The sequence below is a fragment of the Haplochromis burtoni genome, unplaced genomic scaffold (genome assembly GCF_018398535.1).
Source record: "Haplochromis burtoni strain Fernald_Lab_line unplaced genomic scaffold, NCSU_Asbu1 Contig_2672, whole genome shotgun sequence".
Classification (NCBI taxonomy): domain Eukaryota; kingdom Metazoa; phylum Chordata; class Actinopteri; order Cichliformes; family Cichlidae; genus Haplochromis; species Haplochromis burtoni.
This window is the reverse complement of record NW_024585033.1, coordinates 1-10,696: the sequence shown is the minus strand read 5'-3', so window position 1 is coordinate 10,696 and position 10,696 is coordinate 1. Positions and strand designations below refer to the sequence as shown.

General features: G+C 40.4%; 1 protein-coding gene across 1 annotated transcript; it reads left to right on the top strand.

Moving 5' to 3' along the window:
• Positions 1-6: 6 nt before the first annotated feature.
• Positions 7-3,421, top strand: LOC121813806 (the record flags this gene model as incomplete). The annotated part of the gene is given in 3 exon segments (XM_042217712.1): positions 7-3,012; positions 3,083-3,235; positions 3,329-3,421. Coding segments are annotated over 3 exon segments (1,230 nt in total), but the record flags the coding sequence as incomplete, so codon positions are not given.
• Positions 3,422-10,696: the final 7,275 nt, after the last annotated feature.

Below are 10,696 nucleotides of genomic sequence, written 5' to 3'. Positions count from 1 at the left end.
CTCAAATGAATTTACTTCATATGCTGATGGGGAGCATTTCAAAGAAAATACACTACTTTCAGGGGATGAGTTCACCATTGCGCTTATCCTGTACGTAGATGACTTCGAGGTAGCAAATCCACTGGGAACCTCGAAACTAAAACATAAAATGTGCGCCGTGTACTGGACTATTGCTAATCTACCTGCAAAGTATAGATCTACACTCAACTGCATTCAGCTTGGTCTCCTTTGCAACACCACCACTATTAAACAGTGTGGATATCGGAAAGTGCTTGAGCCTCTAATTAATGATTTGGCCACATTAGAAAAGCACGGTGTTTTTGTGGAAAAGTTAGGTGCAAGTATCAAAGGAACAGTATCGTTTGTTGTTGCCGACAACCTTGCAGCCCATTCTCTTGCAGGCTTTCAAGAAAGCTTTACAGTTCAGAAATTTTGCAGATTCTGTATGGCATCCAAAAGTGACATCCAACAAAATGATGCATGCTCTGGTGTCTTTCAGATCAGAGACCAAATAAATCACGACAGGCATGTTCAAGATGTGTTAAAAGACCCACAGTTTTGTCAGAACACTGGTGTAAAAGGTGTATGCCCTCTTACAGAGAAACTGGAACATTTCCATGTCGTCAAGGGTTATCCTCCTGACATTTTACATGATGTTTTGGAAGGGATTGTCCCAGTAGAATTATCTCTGTGCCTGTCAGAACTGATTAGCCAGAAGTTTTTCTCTCTTGATGAAGTAAATCAGGCTATTAAAACATTTGACTATAGTTTTTCGGACAAGACTGATCAGCCACAAACAATCAGTAAAGGATTTTCAGCCAAAGGGACCATCGGTGGTAATGGCCATGAAAACTGGTCTTTAATCAGACTATTACCGTTTCTCATAGGCCACCGTGTTCCAAAAGGAGTCAGAGCGTGGGACATTCTCATGCTACTCAAGGACATTGTGGAGCTAGTGGTAATGCCTAAACACACGGAGGAAACGCTGTGTTTTCTTGACAGCAAACTGCAGGAACACAGAGAACTGCTGCAAGCAACATTCCCTAGCTTTAGATTGCGGCCAAAGCACCATTACGTAGAACACTACCCTCAGCTGATAAGAAAATTTGGTCCATTAACTGATGTTTGGACTATACGCTTTGAGGGGAAACATAAATTTTTCAAAAGAGCTATAAGGGAAGCACAGAACTTCAAAAATGTGGCATTGACGCTTGCAATGAAACATCAGAAAGCAATTAGTTATTATTTGGACTGCAATTCATTTTTCAGGCCACCAGTTGAGCTGACAAAAGTTTCTAAGGTTTTGGTCTCATCTTACTCCATTGATGTTCAGAGAGCTCTCCCTCAAAGTATATCTGCTCCTGGATCAGTACTTGTTGCATCATCAGTCTGCATCGATGGAATCAAATATAATGTAGATATGATCCTCTGCATTGGTTCCTGTTCAGGTCTGCCTGCTTTTGGTCAGATCACACATATCATTGCTTCAAACACTGAAATCATGTTTGTCTGCAGAAAAATGACCGCATGGTATGAGGAGCACATTCGGTCCTACGAGTTATGTCACTCCTTGGGTTCATTTTGTGTGACAAAGTGGTCTGATTTGACTGACGTTTTCCCGCTATGTGCTTACAAAATACAAGGGAAGCTTATGGTTACTCTCAAGCGATTTGTACTTTGTTAAAACAAATCAAACAAGAATACTCAAAAATCGTAGTGGATAAATACACAAAATCTGAAAAAATGATATAGCTGAACATGAAGTGATTTAGATGGCTGATGTTATAATATTCATCCAAACTGGCTACCCAGTTGTGGTTAGTCAGTCACTAAAGCCAAATTCATACATACGTCCTCTTCTTACATTATCCAGAGGAGGGCGAATGTTTGAATTTTGCTTTTTATTTGGCACTGGATAAGAAAATTAATTAATCATATAGCCTTGGCCATCTAAATCAAGACATGTCCAGCTTTATTTATTTACTGGAGTCAGATAAATTTGCTATAACATGCTGTTTTGTTCCCTAGATGGCAGAAACCAAGATGACCATGAGACTTATTGTGAATAAAGGGAACATTCGAAAACTAACGGTAAATCCACGTCCTAATACAGTCGATGATTTAATCAACTGGATCAAGACAACCATTCAAGCAAATTACGAGTTTACTTTGCAATATGACGAGCCTGAATTTGACAATGCTCCTGTTAATCTGAGAGATATGTCCGAAGTTCCAGAGAAGCCAACAATTCGTATCATCCCAATCATAATGCTTACACCAGTGCCAGTATTGGACAGCTTTAGTGAGACAAGCAGCCAGGCAGATACAGAGATCTTGTCTGTCTCATCATCATCGGTGGAGGTGCGCAAAGAGTGGCCTGACCCGTTCATCATTCCAAAGTTTTCCGTTAGTGTAGAATACCAACTTCGCCAAGGAAATCTTACATACCTCCGTGATGCAACCTACCTCAAAATCTCAAAAGACCTGAAGCATTGCATCCTTGACAGGCTGGCCGAGGCTATTTATAGTTATAAAGCCTACCCAGAAGACAAGGACATTGATGATGTAGCAAAGGCCTTAGTAGCGGAACATCCATGCCTCAAAGAACGAGGCTCATCATCTGGCTATCAAGGTTGGAAGAACAGCCTTAAATTTAAAATGGGCAACTACAGAAATGATATGCGCAAGCTGGGACACCCAGATGTAACTGTAAATGCAGGCAAACGTGGAAAATGCAATTCTGATGGTGAACCTCCACACAAAAACATAAAGAAACCACGAAAAGGAGAAGTAAACTACCTCCCAGACTTCCCAGAGGGAATGGATAGCGCTAGTCTTGAAACTGCCCGAGAAGCCATGGTTGATGAAATGAAGAAAAAATCTCCGGATGTTTCCATCATAAAACATGCTATGAACATCACTTTTGCCTTAAGAAGAGCAGAAGTAGTGAAGGATAAGCCTGACATCAGCCAGATGGTTCAGCGGTGGCCAGCGCTTTTTACTGAAAGCCAGGTTTGTGATTATATTTTATGTTTTTCATGTAGTTGTATTTTTGAAAATAATAACTGGGCTTGTTTTATAGGTCAACTTGGAATTCAACAGAATTACTGGAAAAAGTGTCATAGGAGTATTCTTTTCTGCTCTGGATGGTCTGTATCCTGGCTTAGAAGAGGTCTTCACGAGAAAGACAGGACGTGTGGGCCAAGAACTGGCAGACCTTCGGAAGCAAAAGCAGGTGAGTTGGCATCATATTTTATTCTTTTAATTGTACAGCATGTCTCATCTCATGAGTTAGAGTGGTAAATGTGTCTGTTTTAACATGTTGCAGAGCATGGAGCCCACTGTCAACAGATGTTACGCCTTGAGGGGACTTCCAATTATTCTTGGGGACAATGCCTCCAAGTTCTTTACGAGTCAAAAAGTAAGTATATAGGAATATTGTAATTTTACCTTTTCTTTTGATATACTGGTTTATTAGTTTACCATATTCCAAAAACATACACAAATGGGTCTAGATTTATTTATTTTATTATTTTTATTGTTGATTTACACAGGTATGTCTCTTGAGACTCTGAGTCACATTTGCAAGAGAGACCTTTTAACAGTTTTACAAATTCTGTAAAACATACAATGTAGACAGAGTCTTTCACATGGTTTTTAAAATGTTGATGGGTCATAAAGCTGTCCACAGACTATAGATATTATTGTTCCCAAAATGAAATAATTTTTCATGTACACAGCGCACAAATAATAAAGAAACAGACAAAACAACAACAATCATACTGTAGACAGAGTACATTGGGATCTGCTGTTAAGAAATGTGATTGCCGAAGGCATCAGGCTTTTTGAAAATGAGCCTTCCTTCATTTTAGTACCATGTACAGTACCTCTATACTGAGTGTAGAGGGTTGAGCAGGGAGACCACCTCATATAGTAGTGATTTGGACATGGAGGGATAGAAATTGCAACTTAAATTACTTTAAGATCAGCTTTGAAGTGTTTGCTTTGCTTTTGGCCCAAAATTACACATACAGTAAGGAATAGGTCACACAATATTTTAATCCAGAATGTTTGGACACAGTTTACATTTTATGCAAAATTTAGTTGTTTTTTTTTGTCTGAAATTAAATGTATGCATTTATCATTTCTAAAAATGTTGAAACATTAGATTAAGCAGAGGAATAGAGCTAAATCTGGATATTACACAAATTGGGCAAAATCATTGTGCAAAACAAAGTAAAAAATAGTGCTGAAAATGTCATCAAAACATGCAGTTAAATGTGATTAAATATTACACAGGCTAGTCCATTTGGTAAATGTAAAATTGTAAAGGTACCCACAGATAACAAAACATTTTGTTTCTGCACTCTGATAAAAGCCACCTTGGCTGAAACGCATTGGGTAATTTTTTTAATTGAAGGCCATGTTAAAATAAAGGCTTGTAACTTTTTCATAACAGACAGAGTGCCTTGGTTTTTGTTGTTGTCTGTGGGTACCTTTACAATCTTTTTTATATTTACCCTACAGACTAGCTTGTGTAATAGTTCCTGAATCTACAAAGAACCCCATTCCAAAGAAAACCTGTTCTACATTTCTGCACATGTTGTACATTAGTACCCACGCAGCGCTTCTCCCAAATTGTTCTATGTGTTGGAGTTAAATGTGCTTTGGTCCATTTTTATGAATTTGTGGATAAAAGATCAAGAAATTACAACTTAATGCCAACTTTAAAAACTGTAAAACTTTTAAGTTTCATTTAAGCCCTTCAATTTGTCACAATTCCTTTAATGACTCAGAAAACTGAAAAAAAAGGACTGGGTGGGACTGGGGACAAAGGTCTAAATGGCTTTGCAGTGCAATCGAAAAAGCTGTTGCTGGTCAGCTTATGGGGTGAGACATGTTCTACAGAGAGCGAAATGAGAATGTACAACTGGAGTGGACCAGAGTAGAAGAGTGAACCAGTGGAGCATGCAGGTTCTCTGCCATTGCTTTATCCAAAATTTCACTTTTGTTTAACAGTTTTGTCAACATACTTTGTATGGGCACGTACACAACTGTTTTTGTGCCTTTTGCTACACGATATTCTACTGGCATTACCAAGGGAAACTCATTTCGCACATAGGCAGCTCGTCTTTTCTGGGTGCTCATCTTTCCATGTTTTCCACACAATGATGTCACAACATTGCTCTCAGAAACAGCACCAACAATTTCTTTTACAAGTGAATCATCCACATTTGGATAAAATTTTATCAGCACAGACTTGACATTACTGAAATAAAGTGGCTGTGACATGTCATGTATTTGGCAAAGGTACTCAATCACTTCTTGGGTAGCACTTTCTGGGATATGCAAAATAGTTTGCATTTTCAATAACAGAGATGCTACATTGTGCTCAAGTTGTTTTCTTAAATCATCTACATCATCATCAGAGGCTTCTGACAAGGTTTCTAGGTCTTCGGGTTCAGATGTTTGCATTTGCTCTTCTTCATTTTCACTTTCATTTGCCACTTCATCACGTACAATTATTTCAGGCTTGAAATCCTTCCAAGATTGCTCTTTGTGCATTTTACTTTTGTGCGAGTTGAATGTGGCATACACACTAGTTTGAAAGTCACAGTATTTAAATGGGCATTGAACATTGTGATTTACTTTTAAATGTGTACTTCGTAGATGACCCAAATATTCTCTTTCAGAGCAAGATACAATGAAGTCACATGCCATGCAGCAGAAATTTACATTAGGGTTTGTTGGTTGCTGATCTGTGATTTTAGAGTGAAATCTGGATAGATGTATTTTAAGTGCATTCAAAGACTTGAACGTACATAAACATTCTTGATGTAAGCAAGGAAAAGGCTCAGTTCTTGTGTATGTCCCATGTTTTAGCCTTAAATGTTTCAAGAGCTGTCCTCTCTTCTCACAGATGAAATTGCAATACTTGCATTTCCACATCATGTTTGCATAATCTTTAAAATCTGGAAAACGTACAACAATGATTACTGATTAAAAAGCTGTATTTATAAGACAGCAAGTGTACATTTAGGTTGTTCTGTAACGACAAGTGGTGGCTGTTTATTTTATAAGTTGAAGGTGTCTGAGTGTCCAAAGGTTTAATAAAATATTGATTGCAATTTAGGCCAAACAAACTGTATTAGATTTAGAAGTCTCTGCATTCTAAATTCATGACCAGTAAATCCTCATCATTATCAATCTGTTAATACATACAGCACTTTGATTCATATTGTGTAGGGATTACTGTATGCTCTATAATTAACTTGCATTGCCTGTGGAAACCCCTACTTTTTAAATAATGTCAAGTGAAGTTTCTTTCTGTGTACTATCATTCACCTTTATGGTAGGTATTCCTGATTCCAACCTTTTTTCCTGGTTTATGTTGTTTCTTTCCTGAGGATAAAAACAAAATAAAAATAAACATACAATACTGGTTTCTACAAGTGTTTAGAACATTTTAAATTCATTCATATTACTTTGAGCAACTGTATCCCCCACCCACCACAACAGCAACCTTTTCTGTGTAAACTTACCTTTATGGCAAATATTCTATTTTGTGCAATTTTGAATGCATTATTTTACAGTTTATGAAGCACGACGTGTTCTGCGTTCTGTGCTGCGTTCTGATTGGCTGAGGACCGTGACTCCTGTACGGTAGTGATGGGATTTCCGGCTCTTTTTAGAGATCCAGCTCTTTCGGCTCGGATCACTAAAAGAGCCGGCTCTTTCGGCTCCGATCCGGCTCTTCAGGTTGTTTTGTTGCTTTAATTAATTTCTTATTCACAATAATATAAAATTATGCACAAAAGGAATTACTAACGTAAAAAAAGTGGTTTTATTTATATATGTTTATATATAAATATATGCGGTGGCCCCTAGAGACAAAACACGTACAAACTCCAAAACACATTTCTAGCATGAACTGAACTTCCAAAGCAGAGCTACTAGATCACTTAAATTACACAATTGAAAGCATGTGTGTATTGTTTGTGTATTTATACACAGGCACTCATATATATTCAAATAATTTAAAAAAAAAGTTCATCTACCTGTTACTATCACACACCAAATCCGGTCGTTGGTACTTGCTGGCTTGTGTAGCCACAAGATAACAAAAGCTCAACACTGCGCCCAGCATCCTGGAGCACTTCTGTTGTCTTTTGTACGTGTTTTGAGTTTTTATGTGCTTCTGAGTTTTTACGTGCTTCGGAGTTTTTACGTGTTTTGGAGTTTTTACGTGTTTTGGAGTTTGTACGTGTTTTTACGTGTTTTGGAGTTTGTACATGCTTCAGAGTTCGTACGTGATTTGAAGTTTGTATGTGCTTTGTCTCTAGGGGCCACCGTAAATATACTTTTATTTATTCACTCCACATAAAATGTAATAAATAAATCATATAATACAAAAATCAACTATTCACATTTCAACTTTTAACTATTTAAATTTTCAGCTTTTTCCTTTTACAAATTTAAAGTGAAACAACACAAAACACTGCAAACCACAACACAATTAAATATAAATTAAAATATGAAAACAAAAAGAAGATGCACATTCTCTGTCATATGGACCTGCATGAATAAACTTTCTGAATCCTTTATCATCTGCAACTGAAAATAGTTGTGGATGATTACTATACCTTTCTAATGTGATGTTGTTGTCCCTGGCTCTCTTTCTCTCTCTCTCCCTCTGGCTCTGTTCCTGTGCTACTGAGTGTAACTACCGCCCCTCCCCCCTCTGCCCAGCGTAAAGCGGAAAAAAGTGCGAGTGAGGGTGAGAGAAAGAAAAGAAAAAAAACCCACGTGACGGCTAGCGATAAGGAGCCGCCTCGCGTCGTTCACGTCAAAGAGCCGGCTCTAAGATCCATTTCGTTTGCGAACGACCCATCACTACTGTACGGCACAGAATGCTTTCAGTTTGTCAAATGAAGTGCCATTTGTCACATCCAAACCTCAGTAAAGTGTTAAGTCCAGAGAGAGGAAAAAACACGAGTTTTTCTGAAACACGAGTCCCGTTTGCAGAGTTCAGTACGATGTACCGCATGGAGCAGCGAGGGCCGAGGACGAGACGCTGCTCAGCTCTGTATGGCGCTGCAGCGGCGCACATGTTAATAAAGTAAACTTTACGAGAGGCCGCGGTTTGGATGGACGAGGAAGGTGCTAGAACCATTACGCATGAGCAGGGGTTAAGGCTGTGAGGGTTACAGCCTTAAAACATTTATAATAAATACTTTTCACTACTTTGCGGATTTCACTTATTGCGGGTTGTTTTTGGGACGTAACCCCCGCGGTAAACGAGGGTTCACTGTAGATTGAATTAGCGTGCACATTTGCGTAATGTAACATGCAACTATTTTTGCTTAAAGTTGAAATACAAAGATTTAACTCACCAGTTTGCGTGGAGGTTTGAGGAAAAGTACTCCCTATCGACTGTAGACTGACATGTTTGTTACATGTCCAATCCCAGGCAAAACCACCAAAAACGACTTGTCTTAATTTTTTCTGACAAACAAGTCCAGACGTCTCTTCGGTTCCAGTGGCGGGAAAAATATGGGAGGGGCTACAAAAACTTAAAAATAGTGAAAGTGCTTTCAACTAAACATGATCAGTAAACATCAAATTTACTTTTATTATTTGAGTGTTGAGTTTAAAACTTATTCTCTTATAAAAAAATGAACTTAAACTATTTATTAGAATAAACTTAAAATAGAAAGGACCATGTTAAATGTATTCATTTTAGTTCATCACATGCAAAACAATATAGGTTAAGTGCAAAAAGCTTCCACCAATGAGTTCTGTCTGACACAGTTATATGATTTTAGTTTTACAAAGAAAATTAATTACCATCAGTGATTATAGCTAAACCATTTGAATCCAAATAACTTTTGGGATTACAGTGCAGTGAAGAGGACGGTGACACTAGAGAGAGAGTCCCCACCCTACGTCCGGGCCAATATGACGGCACCACACCGTGGAAGGAATTTCTGCACAGGTTTGAGAGCTGCGCTGAAGCCAACTATTGGTCAGAAAAAACAATGACAACTCAGCTTAAATTCTGCCTAGTTGGAGCAGCAGGGGCCATTATCCACAGAAATCCCCGCTCATCCAAATGGGATTACCGCCGCCTGGTGGACGAACTGGAAACTGCATATGGCCCTTCTTCTGACCATGCAGCTGCTGTTGCTGTAGAACTGAGGCAGCGAGTGCGTAAACCTGGTGAGGCCCTGCATGTTTTCAGAGATGACATTTATGGGAAAGTGGCTGTTGCATATGGTAATAGAGCAGAGATTGAACAAGACTCTATAGCTGTTGAAGTTTTCACCAATGGGCTGGGTGATGCAGAAATAGTACAGAAGTTGCTAGAGAGGCACCCAGCCACACTTGCCTGTGCATACGAAATAGCCCACCGACACGAAACCACTAAAAGGGCTGCATCTTATGTAACCAGTGCCATGCAGCAAGGAGCCCGTAACGCAGCTGAACGCCGGCCCCGAGCTGCCGTCGTCAGAGAAAAAGACAGAGATGAGACTGTTGCTGAGCATGCACCTGCAGCTAGCCCCTCACCGAATCGTTTTGTCCCACACACACCCTCGACAACACCGAACAATCACAGAAATTTTAAAAGGAGTGGGGTTCGCTGCCATAACTGTCAAGGTTGGGGCCATGTCCAAAAGCAGTGCCCTTCCCCTCACAAAACCACCAAGGCCTTAACATTGAACAGTAGCCCTTGGGACAGCCCAAAACCCACTGTGCTCCACCTTAAGTGCCAAAGCCAAGAAATGAGTATCCCCATGCGCCTCTACGAAGTGGAGGTATGTGCTGTTTTGGACAGTGGAGCCCGGAGGAGCGTGCTGCCGCTGCCCTACTACAACTCCATCCACCCAGACGTGAGACCACCACTACAGCCCTCAGTTGTTGAGACCTTGCTTGGTGTGGGACCTGGGGACGTGCCGGTGCTAGGTGAAGCCCAGATACCTGTCAATATCAACAATCGACAGGTGGATGTTGATTTCTTGGTGGCAGATATAGCAGGAAATGAGGTGCTGCTTGGGCATCCCTTCCTCACTCAAGCTGAAGCACGTCTTGATTTCGGCAAACGCCGCATCATCCTTTTCGGTGAAGAGGTGCTCTACTACCAAACCGAAGCCAGTACAAAGTCACACGCAGTGAGAATAGCTAGAACTGTGGTGGTGGAACCGGGGCTCGAGGTGACATGATGCTTAGTCCCACCAAAGGTTTTGTTGAGAAGCACAAAGTACTTATCGCCAGAGTCCTAGTCAACGCACAGCCTTCTAAAGCTGTCCCACTTCGCCTTTTTAACCTTGGCAATAAAGCAGTAACAATTAAGGCGGGATCCATTGCCGGGCTCCTCCAGCCAGCTGAGGCCGTGGAACCCTCCATGGTCTCCCCAGCTGCAGACTCTCTGACCAGCCCTCCTGTGGTTCCTCTGCACCTGCAGGAGCTCTATGCCCAGAGCTCCACAGACCTCAATGACTATGAACAGCTCCAACTGAAACGCTTGCTTTGCACTTATGGACATGTGTTTTCTACAGGGCCTGCTGACCTGGGCCGAACCAGCCTTGTGCAGCATGACATCATAACCCGTCCTGGTGCCCCAGTCAAACAAAATCCACGAAGAATGGCAGGGGAAAAGCAGCAAAATGCTGATCAGCAGATCTACGACAGTCTACAC